This window comes from Tauraco erythrolophus, chromosome 3, assembly GCF_009769465.1.
Source record: "Tauraco erythrolophus isolate bTauEry1 chromosome 3, bTauEry1.pri, whole genome shotgun sequence".
NCBI lineage: Eukaryota > Metazoa > Chordata > Aves > Musophagiformes > Musophagidae > Tauraco > Tauraco erythrolophus.
This window is the reverse complement of record NC_141467.1, coordinates 52,736,922-52,759,294: the sequence shown is the minus strand read 5'-3', so window position 1 is coordinate 52,759,294 and position 22,373 is coordinate 52,736,922. Positions and strand designations below refer to the sequence as shown.

Genomic DNA, 22,373 nt, shown 5'->3' with positions numbered 1-22,373 from the left:
AAGTCAGTGCCTGTGAACATGCCTCACTGACATGGCTGGAGATGTTAAGTCTTTTCGCTATCACAGTCAATGAACAGAATCAGAAGGGAGAAGCTCCCCAGACTTCACAGGCAGTATTCCGGAAAGAAAGAACACTTCCAGAAATGAAAGGGTAGTCTATTGCCCAGGTTTAGTCAGTTCTTGGTCTTTTTGCCAAGGCTGCAGGCAAATACATCAATGATTGTCAGTTACTCCCCTGGAATTTCTCATGCAGCCACTTTTCCATTGGGATTTGGCCAAAGATCAACTCAATGTTCATAACTATTTCTTACATATGGCCTATTTCTTCACAGAACATATTCATAGAGGAAAGGATTTGTACGATTCAGACCTCAGTTGTCCAGGAGATAAACGTTCCCTTACAAGGGCTCTACAGTTCAAAGTAAAAAGAACACAGTAGCACTGTCAGTGCTGGAAGGAAACACAGGGAAGAGCAGAGGGTTGGAGGCTATCAGCAGAGGTTCTGCTTTTGCTAAACTGAGCTGAAAGTGAGATGTTTAAGACAATATACCACAAAAAGAAAGTAACGGGTAGGAAAGAGCATGGGAAGGGAGGTGGGAGAAGCAGTACAGACATGGAAGGATGCAAGATCAATGAGTGGGAACAGAGACCTTCTTAAAGGGATGCTGAAGAAGAACCAGAGGAAGATAGTGTCAGAAAAGCAAAGGAGAGAAAGACTTGCAAGATTTTTTTCTGTATATTTTGAGAATAATACTAAATTAATATCAAAAACACATTTTAAAGCCAGTGACATAGATCTATTAACACAAACATAAGAAAAAAATGGTGAGCAATTCAAAAGGTCTTTAATTAAAGCTTTTAAGAAAACACAACACATAGACTATGTCTTAAAGGACAACATATGAGTAAGAAAGGACCTATTTAGGGTACTTCCCTGATTAAGGCTGACAGCTTAGCTCAGAATGAGCTGCTTGTAGTGTGTTAGAGGAATAAATGGAGCGTGCATTACCTGACACAACTTTTAGAAACTTCTATCAGACAGCTGCTACTTGATCAGCTGAAGTTGTATTAATCTAGGGTTCACAAGCAGATTCACCTTACTGTGGTACGAGCCAAAATCAACCAACTTCAAAGCACAGTGTTTTGTGGAACAAAGTCAGCTCCCTGCACAAACTGAAATACTGAAAGCCCACTTCTCCTCAGCATGAACCACAACAGCAGAGCAGGGGTCAGTGCTGCTGCAGAGGCAGCGCTGTGCAGGGGTTCCAGGGGAAAGGCTTTGTCTCACTGCTGGGGCAGTTCTGTAGGACTGCAGCAGCTTTATGCAGCAGTTCTCACGCCCTAATTTGTAGGACTTCACCGTGTTATTATAGAGGTTACTCAATTCCACACCAGAGCTGGATTTTAACTTCAGAGTCAGTGGTAAAGTCTTCAACAGTCAAGCACAACGAATGCAATGACTATTTTTGGAAGCCCAGTTCAATGCAGCTTATGGTAAGTGTCCCACCACCTTGACAGTTTCTCACTACAGGTGAAGGGCCTAAAGGACCCTTTATATTTTAAAGAATGATAACTGTAACTTCAGAGCCATCTTAAGAAATTGTATCGGATCTTTTGTAAGTTAAGAATGAGTGTTCTTAATAACGAGTGATAGCAGATTAATATTCCCAACAATAAATACTGTTTGTAAAGTTATGCATATAAAGGATTGCTATCAAATATAAAAATTAACCCCCTAAGACATATCTACCATATAAAAGCAACTCAGAAGATCTGCCAAACTGTGAGGCTTTTTTACAAAATGTTTACATGCTTTAATTGGCAGATAGCATAAAAGTCCTCCATGGGCCATACCATTTATCTTAAATTTATGGTTGACTTTCCCTCCCTCCCTAATAAAACTACTAATTTGGACATTACATTCCACAATTTACAAGAGTGACTAATAATATCACTACATAAAAACTATTTAACGTATTAGTGTACAAGACTTCAGTGAGTGAGTCTGGGTCTTTCAGCACTATATTATTGCCACAGAAGCAGAGTAAAAAAATGACACAACTAAAAGCAACAATAAAATTTGTGGACTACACTTTTTGAAGTGTAACAGTTAGATCTTTCTTTTTCATCATACATTATCATGCTACCCTGAACCTTCATCTTCTTCTGAAGACAGAGTTCAGAAAAATACCTGCGGGAGTATTACTCTAATATCTGATGAGCATTAAACAAGCCAAAGATGAGGGCACACCTGCTAAAATTAGGCAATCCAAAGAGTCAGAGAAAGGGCAATCAACTTTGGTCAGACATTCTGGATTCAGAAGTTTAAAACATGTTGAAAACTACAACGGGAAAATCAGGACCAATTAAAGGAATAAATGCGACTTCATTTGATCCAAATATTTTAAGCAAGTCAGGAACAGCCACAGTATAAGCAGGTATGTTAACAGGATGGAGACACTGCCTCAGGGATCAACATTATAAATATTATTCAGAAGGACTGTGATTGATTAGAAATGTAACTACAGTTCAGAAAGACAGAAAGGAAAGTAAAGCAGGGCTTTGGCTTTAAAGTTTTTGCTTTTTCTTGTATTACAAAGTACAACAAAATGAGCATTTTTCTAGCAGAAAGATTTAACATCCTGAAGGGATTTTGACTTTCAAAATCACACCTAGCCCTTGTGACACAGAAGCAGCAGCAGGTGGGTGTTCTGTTCCCACTCCACAGTAGCGAGCACTCAAACTTCAATCAAATATTGACATCAGACCATGGCAAAAGGTCCCACTGGACCTCTGCTCTCAAACTTAAAGATAAAATGGCAGGAATGCAGTAAATGAAAAGCTTTTAATGTCGCATTAAGTTCTGCTTCCTCTAATTGTGAATATTTGACAACCAACTTACAACTCAGTCATTGCTTCCCTGCACACCTATGTACCTTACTCTTTGTCATGTTTTGCACACACACATGCACCTTTCCATATTGTGTTTGCAGAAAAAGGTGCCTTGTGTCAAAACAAAGAACAGGACAACTACTTAGTGAGGAAAACTACATCCTTGCTATATTTTCAATATTGCAGCCTGTGGTTCTGCAAGGCATTCAGGCACACATCTAACTTTAAGAACGTTTATTTTTCCTTAAAAACCAAAACCTTCCTTTCAGCTCACTTGCGGGGGAATTGCACTCTGAAATTCTGTTTCTGCCAACTACTGAGAAAGTCTGCATGACTAAAACACACTAAGCTCTTAAATTTTAGGACCCTGAAATAAGGTAAGGTGAATTGGGGGTCTCTGTTCACCTGTTCACTTGAGCAGACTTACTCTGCCACAGTATTTAATTTTCTTCTTCGTTATTAGTATTGTGCATTACTGCACGAATTTGAGGTGTGACAATACCAGGCAAAATGTCAAAAAGTGAATCTCAAGTTCAAACAGATCCTGAGATTAAGGTTTAACTGACTGAACGCAGTCACGAGATAACGTCCATGAAGTCAAAAACAACAAAAAAAAAATCACATGAATCCTACTAAACTCTCATCTATCCACTAACTAAAATTATCCCTTCCTGATCACAAGACTTGAAGTCATTTTGACCTTTGTCTTGGGTTTCCCTCATTTCCAAGTAAGGGAGTTCAGAGTCGCCTTTCAAAGTGGTACCAGACGAAAGAGAAACACACAGTCTCTTGCTGAGAAATCCTTTAATAACTACAAGAATTTTAGCACATAGTGGTTGGTCTCCAAGGAGTCCCATGAGAAGAAGGTACTTAGTCTACATCCTTCCTCTGAAGGAAGGAAGCTTCTCAGAAGCTTACCCAACACATAAAAGATAAGGTGTCTGTCAGTAGGCCCTCCAAAGAAACTAACCAGCGGGAACAGAAGTTTTGGATGGAGCAATATGCTACGCAAGTGGATGATGATGATGCACAAGTGTTGGGCACAGATATGCTGGACAACACCACAAGACAAATTCCAGCCTGCAACCTAATCCCGCGTCTTGCAGAGACCACGATGGATGCAATCAGCTCAGAAGGTAAGGTCTGCTTTACTGGGAGGTGATTGCCTTCCCATACCTATTCATAGCACACTCCTCTGCATTCAGTGTCCCTACTCTGTATGCCCAGCCTGAAAGACACGCTTCCCTACAGTTTGCTGGGAAAGAATGACTTGGTAACTCGCTTCACACGAGCACAAAGCATCAGGGAATGCAACACTCTTCAACTCTACAGTGTTAAGAGCTACACAGCTCAGACAGGTCCAACCACTGTGTGCTAGGCTAATGTGGATGCTGTGGTCTAAAAATTCATGAGCTTGTCTCCTTGCTTTCATGGTACGCTGTAGAAAAGCAACCAAGAAAACAGGCATGTTATTAAGTTAATTAATAGAAATATAAATCCAAATCAAATACTCAATGTTTAGTTTAACCACTGATACTCTGTATCTTAAGTTGTCTGGCATTTCTGCACCCCTGGTGCACTGGATCCAAAAACACTGAAGACATCCTCAAAATGAGGATCACTCCAGTCATGTGAGGGACAGGAGCATTAAAACTCCATGCAACAGAAGACATAAAATAATTTGCACCTGCATCCCCAACGCAATGGCAGCTAAGTCTCACAGAGAAACATTTTTCCTTAGTTATTCCCTCTCTTGCTGTCAATTAAATTGAATGCCATTCAAAAATCTTCTCCTATATAATCAGTCAATAAACAGTTACTACTGTCCAAAATATATATTCACATGTATACATATATTTTGCAGCCCCCAACACACATTTGTAGTCATATATTTTCAGCTGCTGTGAACTTGCAGAGCGTAACTAATTTCACTGGATCAGCGCCCAATTATAGCAGCTGAGAATCTGTCACGATGACTTAAAATACAGATGCTTTACTGTTAGCTACTTGCCTGTCGCCTGCAGAGGAAATACGGGTGTTCAGGTTACTGTCACACTACTAATTCATATTACACTGGTTTTGCTGTCTCTTTCCTTTTAGATCACGCTATCTGTATTTTTCTGTCTATCTTGAAGATCTGGCTGGATGCTAGAGAAATCAGAAGGACGCCGAGGCAAAAGCAGACTCCGAACATTATTCTCAAAATGTGTGCATGACAAAAGATCATGAAATATCTCTCCGTGCCCATGGAAAAGGAGAATGTGAAATGGAAGGTAGAGCCCCAGATTCAAATGACCAATCCTCCTGGTAACCTCGGGTTAACAAATTACAGTATCTGCGCAAGAAAGCACACAGTCATTAAATCTATGCGACGCCAGTGGCAGGCACCCACATTGTCAAAGTTCTTGAATAAAAATAATCACTTTAATAAAGTTAACTCAGTAAAAAAAAATACAGAAAATAAACCAGATAAAAAAGCTGTGGTGTTAGAAGTTAAAATCATGAGTTCAAACATCTCTCCCAATTGCAAACCCTGTATATAAATGCAAGAAATTATCAAACCTCACCTGATGGCAGCTCCTGCACTCACCTGTCCCAGATCCAAAGTGACATTGACTTCATTATACTTCAAGCCCATAGAAAGAGGAGGACTTTGCCACCAGCGCTCCGTGCCATCAATGGCGTTGGTTACCGGGTGAGCTTTACTGGGATCAGCAGCATTGCAATAATCACAAAACTGTCCCTGAAACATAATAAATGAAAAAGATGGTCTCAGTTGAAATTTGATGCACTGCAGACACATGCTGTTGTTAACTGAGATTCTGAACTAGTGTGTTGACTAAAAATGAGGTTAAATTTTGTTTCCCTCTTCAGATAGTGTAATTTTTAAACTATAAATGATTCCCCTGGTAATTAAATTACACACTTATACCCTGAAACACACTAAATTTAATGTTACGAACTAACATTTCAGAAATCTCTTTTAAAAAAAACTACAATAAATCTTTCTTTACTAACGAATTTATTGATACTTTAGTGAAATTACCCACATTACGTCTGCAGGGGTATCTGCAGGAAACTAATGAAACAAAGGTTCTTAAAACTGGATTAAGACCAACACACTATTATCCTCAATTTTCCTAAAAGATGGTGAAAAAAATCACATATGTACATAGCCTGGTATTAACAAAACCACAAAAAATACTCTGTTACTTGCCTGTAAGTTCAATGTTACAATTTTATAATACTCTTTTCATTTTTGTCATGCCATTATAATATATTCTGAATCAGAGACTTCTGAACAATATGTACTTGTGGAAAATACAATGGATCCTACAGAGTGTTGCTTTTAAGGTTCCCTTTAAAGAATCCCATTGTATCTTCATTTGCAGAAGTTACCGCCCAGTTTCCAGTCCCGAACTAAAGCCACACTCCAGAGATGTCCTGATAATCTCTTTTTGATAGTCTCTAAAGCTCTTTGTACTCTTCTGTACACTAACGATGAATAAGCTCTAGGAAACTTAATTGTTTTTTAATTTGGCATCTTGGCTTGCCCTACAAGTAGTATTTTTATCTTCAAGAAACTACATTTTCCAGTCTATTAAGATCAGTGCTGAAGCACTGTAATTTGCTATTAAGGGAACTTTTCAGTGTCCCATTCACGTCTTACTCCAGTCATTGGCTGGAAATCATAGAATGGTTTGGTTTGGAAGGGTTGTTAAAGGTCATAGAAGCATAGAACGATTTGGGTTGGAAGGGACCTTCAAGATCATCTAGTTCCAATATCCTGTCATGGGCAGGGACACTCTCCACTATACCAGGTTGCTCAAAGCCTCATCCAACCTGGCATTGAACTCTTCCAGGGATGGGGCATCAACAACTTCTCTGGGCAACCTGTTCCAGTGCCTCACCACTCTCAGAGTGAAAAATTTCTTCCTTATATCTAATCTAAATCTGCCCTCTTTCAATTTAAAGCCATTACCCCTTGTCCTATCACTACACACCCTTGCAAAAAGTCCCTCTCCAGCTTTCCTGTAGGCCTCGTTTAGGTACTGGAAAGCTGATACAATCCATGAAAATGCTGAACTGTGCCAGGCACAGATCTTTGCAGAACCCCAATAGAAAAATGACATTTTCGTTAAATGGCAGTACACTCTTGATGGTTACTTCAGTCAGACAGTTGCTTAATCCATTCAGCCTGTGAGGTCCTGACACTGTGTTGGACCCATGTTTTAAATAAGGTAATATTTGCACCATTCTCTATCAGCTAAGCGTATTTCCATCAAACAGATGTGACAAATTTTTTGTTGTTTCCACAACTCATGTTGCCTGGCATGAAGTATATCCCTACCTTATAAGTATTAACAGAATCCCTTTTAACAGCCATTATTTTTTTTTGTCATTGCTGTCAGACTAATCAGTGTAACGTAAATGGAGCAATCATACGTGTGCAATTTTAATAGAGGAATAACATCAGAGCTCTCACATTCTTGCTGGGTACAGTCTTGCAAGCTTGGTGAATTTAAGATGTTTAGCAGAATTTAACATCTGTCATAGTAACTAATGGATTGGAAACTACTTAATCAGTCTCATGTAACACAAATACACCATCTTGTGTCTTTGAAATACAAAGCATAGATGTGCACTGAACATTTCTGCATCAGTAGCATTAATTTCAGCATCTGCATCTAGCAATGGTTCCATCCTCATCCGGTTCTTCTGGAAAGCCCAAAATACGATGCTGTTTCCAGAAGACATGGCTACCATTAGCTGTTCTGATTCAGGGCTGCAGGTGTCAACCTGGCTTAGGGTTAACTCTTGAGAATTCAAAAAGTTGCTCAGAGGCTTACTAAATTGTCAGGTACATAGGCTGGTTAACTACAGCTGGGGTCACATTGTGACATGATTCTCCTCCAGCTTTGTCAGAGAAGATGGTTTTCATACAAACTACAACATGCCAGGACACTGCTGGATTCCGATGCAGTTTGCCGCGGCAGACACCACACCAGCCTGTCCTAGCTACAGGCAATGCTGCCAGGTTCTGCAGTGATGACAAAGAACATCCGGTCACTGTTTACAAAATCAACACACTGAGAAATCCATCTATGCACCAACAATTGCAGTTACCGCCATATCAGAGCACCTTTCCTGACAAATGCATACTTGGAGTTCTGACATGTGTATGTTACAACAGCACGAGCTTCCCTAAATAGTTTTATAATGTGCATGAAACAGGGTCTTTAGAACTAAATTCAGGTTCACAATGATCAGGCTGAAAATACACAGGAAACTGTTGCTGATACAGCAGTTTCAGCTCTGATCTGGAAACAGCCTCAAAGAAAGGCTGAATGAGCAGAAAACAATGGGGAGCATTAAACACAAGCGTTACATTACCAGGCACCTATGTGATTCCAGTATACCAGAGCACTTGATCTGAACTCAAGATACCACCTTTTTGGGGGGGGGCATACTATTCAAAGGATTTCATTGCAACAGCTGGAGTTTCAGTTATTTAAAGTACATTCCAGCAACCCTGCCAATAAGGCAGCAAAACGAAAAAATGAAAGAAAATTAATTATTGGACAGAGCAGCCTTCCCTGCTTCCCACTGGCAGCATCTCAGGCACACTATGCTTAGCCCGTATGCTACAGGACACGTCTCCATTCCAGGAGACTGAGCCTCAAGACTGATTTTGGCTGCAGTTCATCAGGCAGGCAGGTGTGCATTTGCTGGTGACCTTGTTACCTTCCTTTCCCCTGGTTCTCCTGTGTGAAGGAGAAAACTGGAACTGCATGAAGGAGTTCGCTGAAATACACCGACGTGTACCCGAGACACTCAGGGATGAAAATGTCTTGCCTATAAGTTACAGAAAGCAACAACAATGGAGGGTTTGTTCACTGTTTAATACCTGGCAGATCTGTGCCCACTGGCAGGGCAGGACAGGTATGCCGTTAAACTTTAATTCACGCCCGCACACCGCTGCGAATAGATTGCCAGACAAAACCAGGCATGCCGTTTATCTACCGGTCGCTGAAACATTTTACACCGCAGTGCATCTCTTCACTCAACACTGTTCTTATTAAGTCATCGTCCCGCTCGCCAAAGGGAAACAGACTGCTTTGCACAGCGTACATCCTTACGAGCCTCGGTTAAGCTGCCCATGAAGGGACTGTCCACACCACCGATCACACCTCAGAAGGGCTTTGAATGACCTCAAAAACGCTCACTCTGGACTTGCCGGGTACTACAGGCTTCATTAAAAGACACATCATCAAATGACAATCTCAATGGGAGAGGCCAATGGGAGAGCAGTGGAAACCAAGTTAGGGTTACTCTTCTTTTGCTTTAAGGACTTGGGAGAGCACTGGCAACAGAGCTGTCTGCTCCCTTCGTCCGAATGAGGATCACCCTCCGTACCTTCTTTCCAATTTCCCTATTCATAGAGCAACAGCCACAATCCAGCCTTGTAGAGACCCCAAAAGTGAGTGACTCAAGCGTACGGTGTTGCTTTAACTGGAAACTGGCCTGATACGGTGATTATTAAACCTATCACTTTACGTAAAAAACATGTGACCTTCCCTCAAACTCTTAAGAAACAAGACGTGACCACTTATGCTGATTTAAAATCCTTCTATGTAAGCTCAGCTTCTCTAAGAGTTTAATGCACTTCTCTCCAATTTTCCACAAAAGAAAAGATTCTCTTATTTACAGTGTCTTTGAAATTGTGAGGCAGAGTGGCTTGATAATATGTACATTGTGCCGCTATCGCATTTTCTGTGGCTGGATTTCCCTGGCCTTTTGAGAGAATTTCCAACCCTTCTTGAACCACAACAACTACTGGTAAACCACAGAAGTATTCATGTTATGTATCTCAATGGGGCTTTGTTAAAACTGGAGAGAGATGCTGCTGTAGCCATGCTTACACAAACGCTGTAAGAGGCACAACATGCTTCCTTGTGCCAGGGCCAAGCTATCAGTAGTCCTTCATGGAACTTGAATCAGGCATGAACTATAACTGCCCTCTAACCTAGGACCTGTAAGGCAAATATTTAACAAGAGGAATTCCCCCCTTTCTAGCCTCTTCCTCATTTCCAGTCGGGTGTCAGCATATAAAAGGAACGATTACAAAAAACATCAATGGCAATGTGCATCACATAACAGGCTTTGTTCCCCTTGCTTGACATGTTTATCTGATGTTTGCTTTGCCTGATTTTTGTTATGTTGTGATTTCTGATATTCCAAGGCATGTTAGTATGAGATTTCACTGCAGCAATGGGCTATAGCGCGTTGCTGAGAGATTACTGGGCTTGCCATTCACCCGATGGCATGGTTGTTTCAGGCAACTTTAAACATGGGTGTTGCGTTCCGTATGGAGCGATGGATACCTAAACTTCAGAGGTGCATTAGTAACAGGGAACCAAGCAGTTTTCTGGTCATCATAACCTTTTTTTTGTAACATTAGTAACCTTTTTTGTAACCTTACTTTAAGCACGTATTACCTGTGACCCAGTTTTCCTATTAGTAAAACTGTGTTACTCAGCCTGTAAGCATCTCCAAAGCATTTTGAGCTTTCTATGATGGGAGGGCACTACGCAGATGTAAGGTGAACTGAGATTTCACGGGGAGGCAGGGCAGAAAGAAGTTCCTGGCAAAGCACGCTGCTGGCTGTGGCTGCGTAACAAACTGCGAGGACACGCTATGTGATGGTGCCTGCTCTCTTCTGGCTCATGACAAGGAGTACATAAGCTGCACCTTCTTAACCCTCTCCGTCTCTCTTGAGCATCTGTCTCCATCAAAAAAATGAGAATAAAAACTCTCTCACCCATTGCAACCTCTTCTGAAACCAGATATTAAGGGTTACTTCACTATTAAAACATAACAAACACCTCATAAAACTTTGAAACACTAACCCTTCTTCCAAGACGCTAAAAATTTACTTGCGTTCTTTCTGTATTGCCTGGAGTCAGAAAGTGAACCTTAAAGCTTTCAAAATCCCTTTCAAATTTTAGTTTCACTCTGGCTCTCTTCTCCTCCCACCAAGAGAGAATACAAATAAAGTAACTTTGGAAGGTCTGAGGCTTTAGGAAAGTCCCTCCCTTTAACAAAGTTCTGATCAAACTGATACTGAACATCCATCGCAGTACATCACAGAGTTTGGTGCATTTGCTACTCCTTCCTTACCCTCTAAAAGGCATGCTCATACAAGTTTCTACCAAAGCGAAAATATATTTCCATTAACTCTTTGCCAGGATTTTTGCCGTTGATTGTTGTCTTTCTTGCGACTGGCAGAAAACGCGTGTAATAATCTTACGCTATGCTAGAAGAGGCCGTCATTATCCTCACTGCCTGGTGTGGTTATACTCCCTGTCCCAGTCCCAAGGAACCTCTGGCTTCCTCCCACAAGCCATGCAAGCCATAGACGATGAGTCTCACGTTCAGTGCTTGTAAAACACCACAAAGCCACCTGCCTAAAACCGGACCTCTTTTCCCGCCGCCCCCCGGGAGACGCCCGCTCCCCAGCCAGAGGTTACCGAGCAGCACGTCCCCAGCCGTCCCGCCTCGGCTCACCGCTTTGCACCCAGCAGCATCACGCTGCTCTCCGCGGACCACGCTGAGGCCACAAAGCACCGCTTGGGTACTCCATAAGCCACCTCCAGGCCCCCGAGCGCCTCCCGCCAGGCTCACACATCCCCGGGAGCAGGCGCAGCGCCGCGGGCATCGGGAGCGGCTGGGGCAGCGGGGCCGGCGGGGAGGGCAGCCGCTCCCCGCGGCGGGGCAGGGATGTCTCCAGAAGGTGCCCGGACACCTGCGGGCAGAAGCGCCGCTGCCCGCCTCCTCCTCCCCTAGAGCTTCCCTGCGCGGGGTCCCGCTGGTCCACGCTCCCGTCCTCTGCCCGGGGCGCACGCCCAGCCGGGAGAAAACGCTGCAGGAAAGGAGACCGCGCACCTCAGGGTAACGCCAGCACCCCCGGAGGGGCCGGAACGCCCCAAAAGGACCCCCGCTCCCGCCGCCCCGCAGCGCGGGGAGGCGGCGCGGGACGGGGAGCGGGGTGTGAGGGGAAGGGGGTCCCGGCGCCGCGACCCCTCTCTGGCCCCAGACGGCGGCCCGGTTACCTGGATGGCGCGCCCCAGGGGGGCGGCGGCCGGCCCCCCCACCAGCTTGCAGTACAGCTCCGGCCGCCCGCCGCCGCCCTCCGCCGCCTCCCCGCAGGTGGCCGTCGCCCAGATGCTGGCTGCCGCGGCCAGGTTGAAGTACGGCGGGTGGAGGCTGAGCCCCGTCCCGCGGGAGGCGAGGGGCTCTGGCTGTGCGCGGCAGAGGGTGAGGAGCGGCGAGACGAGCGCCCAGAAGAGCGGTGAGCCCGGCGCCGCGGCCATCCTGCGCCGGGCTCTGCCCTCGCCGCCCCCAGGGCGGCCCTATAGCTGCGGTGGGCGGGCGGGCCCGGAGGCGGCGGCGGGAGGAGGCGGGGGGCTGCCCGCGCCCTGCCCGCACCGCCCTGCCCGCCGTGCGCGGGCTGGGGCGGGCCGAGACGCAGCCCCGGTGCGGGGCGCCGCGTCGGGGCGGGGGAAGGAAAAGGTCTCCGGGCCGGTGGGGTTGCCTCAGGTGTGTGCCCTGATGCCCGGCTCAGCGGGCGTGCTGAGAGGTGACACCCCCCCCCTCCGCCCCTTCCTGCCACTCCACGGCTCGGCCGGAGCTTTCTGATCCTCCCGTCGCAGCGCTATGCGGGTTAATATTTTTAACGGACCGTGAAGGAATCTGAAAGCATCTATCCTCGTAAGCCGTGACCTGTCATGTCACCTAGGGGCAGTAAAATTAAGGTTTCCCGGTTTTCTCCTCGCGCAGGGCTATCTTCATATGAGGTGTACCCTGCTTCTATCTGCAGGTCCTCGAGAAGACACCCCGTGCAACTGTGCTGCAGAAATTGCAACTCCTTGCTGTTATCAGTGCTCCAAGGCTGCTGGAAACTGTGTAGCCCAGGCCACCCTGCTGCGATGCACAGCCAGTGCTCTCAGCACCTTGTGAAATGGGTGTTCCTGCTCATCCAGGGCGGACAATGAACCTCCTGTCTTTTTGAAGGTATTTGGCACAGGCTTTGGATAACATAGCAGCTGGAGGGGAGTTTGAGGAGGGAGAAGGAGGCCAAAGCAGTATGGCATCTGTATTGTGAGTTGCACTGCTTAATGGCATTGCGATCCTACGTTTCGTACCAGTTTACGTTTCCAACCCCGCATGTGCTCGCACATCCAGTGTTCAGTTCTCTTAACAAAATTTGCAGGATTCAGACACAAAAATATGGTTGGATACACATACCTATAATATTTTAACAGTGATTCATGTGAGTAGCGAAGTATTTCATAACTTTATCAGGGTTTTGCTACATGCCGTGCAGCACTAGCAAGGGAGATCCCTGGTGTACTGTTTTAGGAAGCACCAGCCACAAGCTATTGCTTTTGTCTGCGAGCAAATATCACCACCATTGGTTTTATGCCACTATGACTTCAGCACGCCAGAGAGACATATCTGTGGGAGACAATTTTTGTGTCCTCCATAGTAAAAGCTGGCTTTCATAAATGTAGCATTGCTGCCAATTCAAATATATCAGATATGGCTTTTCTATCCATAAATGCTTTCGATTTCTAGAGCAACTTAAAAATATTCTCCTTTTCCGACTGCAACACTGTAGAAAGGAAATGATCTTATTGCATGTGTCCATCATGTCACTTCCTACAATAATTTATACTTCATAAAAACTATGAGAGGTTTGAACACAAACAAGGAACACCATCTTCAGATACACCATGAAACAAAATGCTGTGCTATCAGATAGGATATCCACCAATCTTTTCAACTTATTTCTTGAAAACTTGTTAAATCTTAAGTATATCCTGAAGTATATCAGTTTTTGCAAATGGAGATCTGGAAGTATCTGATGTAAGCGGCCTTTAAGTCCAGAGCAAGCGACCTCTTAATGCAGGCCTGCCATCCATTAATTTGCTGAGCATCCTTGTCCTCTTTATTGTTAGAGGAATTAAATCAACTTAAAAAAAAAGCTGAGCAGAGTGTGTTCCTGGTAGAAAAGAAACATTTGGGTACTTTTAGGGAAATGCATTATAAAGAACAACATTAAGAGGAACTGATGAATATTACAATTCTGAAGACTGGAAAATCATCACAATCTCTTTCTGAGTAGTCAGATTATCTTCAGGCTGGACATTCAGTTAGCAATCTCTGAAAGATGTTGCTCCTGTATCTATCCAACAAGCCAGGAAAGATTTTCTCCTCTTCAACCAGAAAGAAATTTATTGTCTTGCACAACATCTAGGGAAGTTAGTTTACTCCAGTTATCCTGTGCATTCCTACAAATTTGACTCCAGTGGTGGAATTGTTAGTTTTCATGACAAGGCATCTTTTGCTATGAATGCTTCAAACTGAAATAACTGCAAAAGAAATAACCTTTAGTTAGTTTGGACACGCTTCTTGCACAGAGCCCTGCCTCTATGTTTGTGGGGATTGTAAGCAGCACTTTCAAGTTTTGAGTTTTGAACTCTTCTGCACCTCTGTCCCTGGTCTGCACTTAAGAATAAGCAGAACATAAACCAGGTGATTCAAATACATTTGATGAAGTTTTAAAAAAATCACAGAATGTACTGTGAAAGCATAGAAAATAAGTGCCTAAACTTAGAATTTAAGATGGAGAGCTAAATCCTGTGTCTACCAAAATCTGCTCCAAATTTTTTTTTGATTGCACTTGTGTAGAATAATTCCTGACAAATTTTTCTGGCATAGTTTTGCGAGTAGTTCAGGTAAGGAATCCAGCTTCAGGAGATCCTTTGCAATCTCACTTTAAAGAAAAGATTCTTGTGAGCTATTTGGTAGGATGCACAGCATGAAAGGCAGCCTTTCTCACAAGAGACGTTCTTTCTCAGGGAGTATCAGTGAATTTATTGGGAAGTATCACATGAGAAATCATGGCTTATGTGAGCAAGAACCTAATACTTTATTGAAATAATGGCATGTTCTTGGATCTGGTTTCCTAAAAATTAAAAACAGGGATGAAATTTTGCAAATTAGACTTTCCTCAGAAAATTAGTCTATCAATAGGAAAAGAAAGGAAGAAATCCTCCTGTTCCCTCTCTCATAAACTTAAGTGCATTTTGCTTAATGTATAGCCAGATTTAAAAAGATTTTTTTAGCCTACTAGGTGATTTTTCTGTCCTTTTGTTAAGCGCTTATGCCAAAAAAGATTTTTTTATTTAGTGTGTTTTCTAGAAATGGAGACTAAAATGCCACCTTTTAGATTTTCTCGAAAAATCCCTAGAGATACCTAAAGATGTGGCCAGATTTTAAGAAAAACGTTATGGGAACTTTTGCCTTTGACTCAAAGCAGTTGGAAAAAAAATGCTTATAGTGGCATTCCCAACATAAGTACTCAACTTGATTTCTATAAAAAGTCTAAATGACAAAAAATTTTATGCAGAGACCCTGGTGCTATGTATAGCCGGAGCGAATCACGTATGTGAGGAAGCAGACAGGAGCAGGAGTGTGGGTGTATATGTGGAGATGATAATGACAGAGTGGACTGTCACTAGCAGATGGAAAACTGAAAAGTTTCAGTGCTCTCCTAGTCTGGTAGCATTGTGCAGGCTGGAATAACACCATGTGCAGGCACGAGTCTAGCCTGGCTTCTGCAAGGCTTTGAGACCACAGGAAGGATAGAGTAAAGGGAATAGAGGAGTGAGAAATTTTTTCTTGAATGCATCTCTCCAAATTTATAAACTCTGTATCTCTCTTTTTTAAATCTATTTTAAGCCAAATCCAAAGCCAGCAGAAACCCACAGAAAAACATTTACTGACTTCCTTGAGCTTCAGCTCATCCTGTCTAACAAAGAACTTCATCCTGTAAAAAAGGTCAGTATGAATAATTCATGGGATGATACTTTGTCTTCCCTTCTTGTCATCTTTTGTTGTAATTACAGGTTCCAGAAATGCAGATAAGAATTTATTAGCTGGCAGCTCTCAGCATTTATAAGACAGTGGGCCTCTACAGAAAACATTCTCCGTCTACCTTCCCTTTTTTCCTCCCAGTAAGTCCTCTCCTCCTTTTCCCTTCAGTCTTTATAGGGTATGCTTTCCTTGTTTCTTCCTGTCTGCAAGGAGTAGACTTTGTTACTTGGCAGACGTCGAGCACTTTATTGAATAAATGTAGGCAATTGAAAGTGTTTCTGGGTTTGCATTATTTTAACATAAACAGATTATGTTACATTACTAGGCATTTACACTGCTGTGATTAAAGATCATTCTTTGTGTTCATGCCTTCTATTTTAAAAGATGCTCATTTAAGAATGGATTTAAAATTTCAAGTCAAGAATGTTTGCTCCAAAATAGCCTTGCTAATATAATTTCTGTTTCAGTCTCTTACTGGTATGTGCAGTATAGCACATCTCATCTCATGCTGCTATTTCATAATGTATTTGAGACTTGGCATATCCAGCTCACCAACCAGAAACAGTGTGTGGAAATGAGATTGTCAAAAAATAGTCTCAGTGAGTAATATTAGTGGTAATATTTAGCTCCTACTTAATGTGATTTACCACAGAAATTGAAAGGTGGCACCAAGTAACAACTTAGGAGGCAGCAAAACTAACATGGATGAGGACTTGTGAACCGTGCTATGTGAGCTGCACAGCAGGTCAGAGGAAAAGGTAGAAACAAAACCTATGATTCCAGTGCACATTCCACATCGGGTGATGTGGGAAATCGTTCTTTCTTTGAGATAAGAATGAACCAATATGCTAGCAGGTAGCTCAAAAGTATCTTAGATTAGACAGATCCAAGTCTCTATTCAGTGATCATTGAAGATTGTGCATCTTGTCCCCCCATAAAAGTTTTACATCGGACATTATGTTGAGGCCAGTCCTAAAGCTTTAGTCTGTGGAAGAGTCTTCCTGCAATGTACTGGAGCTCTATTTGCTCTTTCAAAGTTATAATCAGTTAAGCACATTTGTAGCCTAGAGTGTAAATCCGCAACCAGAACATTTCAAGCTCAGGTTAAGCTCCATATTTTTATTAAGGAAATAAGGCATTTATCACCTCCTGTCATAAATGCTTATGCATGATGATTATTCAGTTCACATCTGTAAGTAAACTTTCATTAGTTTTACTAAAAGCTTTTCGCAGTATACCTAGGCTAAAATGAGGTTACTCTCATGCATTCTGGTTTGACAGCAAAATAGTGCAGTGTACATTTATGTGCTGGCAATTCCTATGTCTTCAGGGCATTTCATCAAGAAAGATGCGGTCTGTTAAGATCATTTTGGTCTCTGCTTTTCTGATGAAAGTACTTTTTTCATCTTGCAGAAATTTCTTGTACCACAGTATTTGAGGATCCTGCCATGTTACCTTGGAAAAGAGAAATTCTCCTCTTTGTAATCGAAATATTGAGGCCCATAGAAGCTAGGACCCAAGTCTAAAAATGCATTTCTATCAGCAGAAACTGTTTAGATGCCCACAGCTCTTAGTGTAATCCAGAACCAAATTATTCAGAATGGCACTTTTGTGTTGTCCTGTTGTTTGATTTTTGTTTGTTTGTTTTTTTATTTCTCTCAGCTGTTTCTATCTGAATGTATTTTTCGGCATCTTCTTGTACTGTGCCTGTTAGATTCTACTCTCCATCCAATCGGAGCCTCTCTTATTATCTGTCCTATCATCTCATGTGATTCCAGTATCTCAGCTGGTGCTCTTTCAGCTTTTTCACGGTTAGCAGTTTGCTGGTTTGTGTTTTGCATAACGTTGCAGTACTATGTAACTGTGCTTGTTACTCTATAGCCTAGTATCAGGTCTGTTTTTCCTTCTGCCAGCCAGCTATCTCATGTACTAAGATTTTCCTGCACGTTCTGCTTCCTAAGTTTACTTGACATATTCTTGTAATAGAAAATCACTATGAATTCCGCCGCTTTCCAACATGGCTCTCAAGGTAAATTGCAATCTGTGATCTGCAGCCACGATCTCATCATTGTCCAACCCTGAATCAAGTTAGTTGTACAGACTTATAATAGTACTATCTAATTTGGCTGGTTTGTCATTGGCTTTCTCAGGAAAGCACTTGATATCTTTTGGCAGGCACAAACCACCATCTTCTAAAGTAGCTCTTGGTTGTTCTAGATATTTCATCTTTATCTTTACTCCATAACATAATAGGAAAAGTTAAGGAAAGACTTTTCCTTAACCATCTGCATAAGGCCAGTCGTTACAGCTTTGAATAGAGATAGGCTAAGTTGGGATCCTTGATGTAAGAGGGGACTTGCACACTGGACTGCCTCTCATCATCCTTTAAGGCATGATGTCCGAATGCACGCCTTTGGCAGGCTGCACAACTTCAGGCTTCATGTGCCAGTTTCTACAAACTAACTTAGAGCCTTTTCCAATTCCATGATGTGTTAAGTACAATTTTTTATATCTTTTGATCTCTCTTGAAATGTTCTAGCTACAAACATCTGCCTAGCAAGTGCTCATGACTTGATGGGTTTGTGGACAAAAAACTTAAAAATGTCTATGTGTCTGACACAAAAATGTCGATGTGTCTGTGTTAGCTTTGGTATTTCACATCCGTGTATTGCAGAGAAGTACTAAGCCAAAAGAGGAGGGAAGGTGAACGTTTGATACTTTACAGCTCTTTCCCCATTTAGGAGAAGGCGATTTGCATTTTCTTAATGGATTTCCTTTTTATTCTTGGCTTTATAGAGTTGTTCAGGGACTTCGAGTTCAAAAAGAAGAAAACAAATCTTGGTCATATAATGTCCGATTCTTCATGCAAAAGCATGTAGTCCCTCTGGTCAATATCTGATGACAAACATCTGGGGAAAAATAAAACATCTATTCTTGTATTTTCACATCCTGTTTTTTTATTTGCTGACATCATCACTATTACTGCTGCTTTTGCCATCATAATCAGGGAAAACAGCTACGCACAGATCCCCTGCCACAGTGCACTGAGCAGCTCCTCACAGAAACCATTTATTTGTAAACCGCTTTTCTTAACAGACTTCCAGAACATTGGTTAGATTAGATTGGCATCTGAATTTCATAGTTTGATGCTTATTTCTCTGCAAGAATTTTCAATTATCTGATCTCTGTTAATAAGGCAGTGCTTTTCCTGGGATCTGTTTCCAGCAAAGTTTTTGTATTTTTAAGTGATGTTGCTGTCACAGATTTAGACACTGCCTCAGGTTTACTTCAACCTCAGCTCTAGCCTGATCATAGTCTCATAAAGTTTTTAACTTTTAAATAGAACTTTATGTTTAAATGTGGTAGGAAGCCAGATCTTCAGCAGTATAAATTGAGGAGACTCAAGTGTTGTATCAGTTTACTCCAGCTGAAGATCAAGTGACAAGTGTAACTAAGAATTAAAACACATACAGTTCAAGAACATTCAGATTTACTTATTTTCGTTTTTGGAACTTGGAAAAGATAGTAAATTTAGAACAAATCCCTTGTGAAAGTGCAGAAAATTTAATGGAGAATATCTTTGCTACGTTTTTTTTAAGCATGATTATAGATTTCCATAACACAGATTTAATACACTATCAAAATTCTCTATAAAATCTCTCAGGAAGAGAGATTTATAACAGTTATAACTCTTATAAATCTCTGTTTTTTTGTAAATGACAACTGGTTTCAGCCATGTTAATTATCAGACACTTTGCTAGGAGATGTGATAGTGCTAGCTTCTTAGCGCTGCTATAATATTATTTTGTAGTTTGGGTATTTTATCATATAGTTGTATTCCTACGTTCTTTAGCCAAGTTCTTTCTTTTCAATTAGTGGACTGATTTTTCGACCAGCAGAGAAATTGAACAGAATGAGCTGTAGCTTGTCACTCAAATGAATTTTGTACCTGGCAATGTAAGTAGTTTCCATCTTGCACTTATAGAGATGACTCCAATCAAACTTGCTTATGCCCTGTCATCCTTACCCTCAGCCCAAGGTCTTCCTTTGAGGGCTTCCACTCTCTCCAAGTGAGGATAAAACCAGTCTACCAGGTCAGTTTTACTGAGTGGGTTAAGCTACAAGGGAGCCATCTTGGAGCATCTGAACCCTGAAAATTATGCTCTGCAATGGCTTTTGTGGTCCTTGGACAAGACTTTTGGGACAGGGAAGAAGTAACCAAACCTGTACAGTTCTGCCACTCAAGAGTCTCTCACGTGAATGAGATGGCAAGAATCTTACACTTCTGTGCTAAATACAGAGCAGTTTTGTGGTTCTTGTGCTGCGCTGATGAGGTCTGTCCCCATTTAACAAATCTATTTAGTTAGGCTTAGGGTGATTACTAGAATTTCTTATATTTAGATTTTTTCTATCTTTATCAGTTATGCAAAACTTCCCCTTACAAGAATAGGAAGAGGAAAAAAATAGCAAACCCTGGGTAATTGTTGCTTTTCCTACCCATAGCAGCATATGGGATATGTCATGTATTGTTCTCACATTCATGAGAAACATGTTCTCGGACCCACACCACCTCCCACGGCATAGTTATATACAATAATATACAAGCAATGCCTGGGAAAAATGGCCACAATGTGATTTCATTTGAATATGGCTTTATATTTTGAGAGCTTCAGGGCTCATCAAATTTAGATTCTCCATGGGTCCAGACGGCAATTTCCACTATCTGTATCAGTATCAGTCAGTAGTTAAGTGCCGTGCATGAAATCAGAAAGCCTGCAAGCCCAAAGCACCTGAATGCAGGCTCACAGGCTAGGGAAATAGGTAAACAGTTATCTGCAGACTGAGTCATAAAATCAATGTATACGGAGGATAAATAGGGAAAGGAAATGATGGATGAAGAAGATACTCGGTCGCAATCTGTACGTGCTGCTTTAAAGCAATAAAACTTGAGAGCAAAATTCCAAGACTGAGAGGGGAAGGAAAAAAACTTTAAAGCTTGATGTACCTGTACAGATGCTACCATACAGATGTTTAAGTTCAGCTGTTTGAAGGCTGAAAGTGAAGATGACATACTGGTGCTTATACTGGACTGGAAATTGGTCTTAGATGGTAGTTGTAGTCCTTTCATTGACTCTCCTGACATGTCGCTTAATCTCTGTGGCTAAAAGCATTAGTTTGCTGGGAACAAATGGGAAAGAAGAAGCAAAAGAGCAAATTCATTGAAACACTCAAATCACAATTTGTGGAATTTATTCTGTACTACTTACTCAAGTACAATGCTAACATCTCCCTTATTCCTAGGTCACTAACCCAGGCATCAGTCCAGAGGTCTACGTGAAGGAAGTTAGTAACACTCGTGTGGTCCCTAGCAGCTGGGTGTCCTTACACCAGCTTATACCAGCAAATTTGATATGAAATTTGTTATCATAGGAGGCCTCAGAAAAAGGACTATCTGTAGGTAGAGAAAGATTCAAGGTAACAGCTCCCTAGAAGGATGAATTCACAGTTGTGAACATGTTGGGTAGTCTATTTCTATTATTGGATAAACTTTTCCTTTTTCAGGTCCAGTTTTGTAACTTCTCTGTTCTATTTTTAGAAGGTTTATGGGATACATAAATATTTGGTACAGTTTTCCTGAGAAGTCTGCAGGATTTGTTTCTAAAGTAACTTTTATTATTTCTCTTATTGTCACTATTCATTTCTAAGAGTATCTCTCAAAATAAAGAATAAGTCAAAGTATATTCTTTATACACTAGTTTTAGTAAAGTAAGCCTGTATTTTTGTAAATATTATAGAAACAAGAAAAAGCCCATGTGGCTGGTCATGCTACAGTTTAGCAAGGGAAAGATTAATGTAAATGATAGGCCAGATGGAAAATCTTTTGATTTATAGACTGCTTTATCAAACTTATTGCTGATGATGTAAATACATTTTCTTGAACAAGAAGAAGTTAAATTTACTAACAGTGCATAATTGTGAGACAATTTATTTGCAGGACATTTATGATTTCTGTCTTTGCTTTGAAAGGAGAGAAGCAGATTTACTATGATCTTATGCTGTAAGAAGCTAAGCTTTAGTTAAATTGTTTAAAATTTTAGTATTCCACAAATTTCACCGGTACAGTCATAATGCAAACTTCAAGACTTCTCAGTCTGGTAAAAGTAGCAACTTTAGATAATGCAAAAGATACAATATATTTTAGGAAACTAATAACATGCTGGAAAGATCCCATCATTTCAGCTTTAACAGAAAGAGTAATTGCTATAGTCTTCCTATTGTTTTCCTGATTTAAACTCAGACATATCTTAAATGACTGATCTGCTTCTTTTATAATGAAACAAATGCTTGAAGATATACTGACTTGCTGTAACTCTGGAAAAGACATACCAACTACTTATTTCTTCCACTCTTCAGACCCTCATTCTCTGCACAGGCACTCATCAGAGTCTGAACTCGGTATGGACATAAAGCTTCAGCCCTGAGCTCCATCACCTGTGTGAAGGAAATAAGCAGTAGCACTTATTCAGTATGTGGGCCAG

At 41.6% G+C, this 22,373-nt stretch overlaps 1 protein-coding gene across 1 annotated transcript in view; it reads right to left on the bottom strand.

Annotated features, from left to right (window-relative positions):
- The window catches only part of LAMA3 (laminin subunit alpha 3), a 124,581-nt gene extending 112,315 nt beyond the window's left edge, over positions 1–12,266 (bottom strand). The window contains 2 exon segments of the mRNA XM_086609234.1: positions 5,483–5,635; positions 12,006–12,266. Coding sequence (XP_086465360.1) covers positions 5,483–5,635; positions 12,006–12,266 — 414 coding nt within the window.
- Between the last annotated feature and the right edge of the window lie 10,107 nt (positions 12,267–22,373).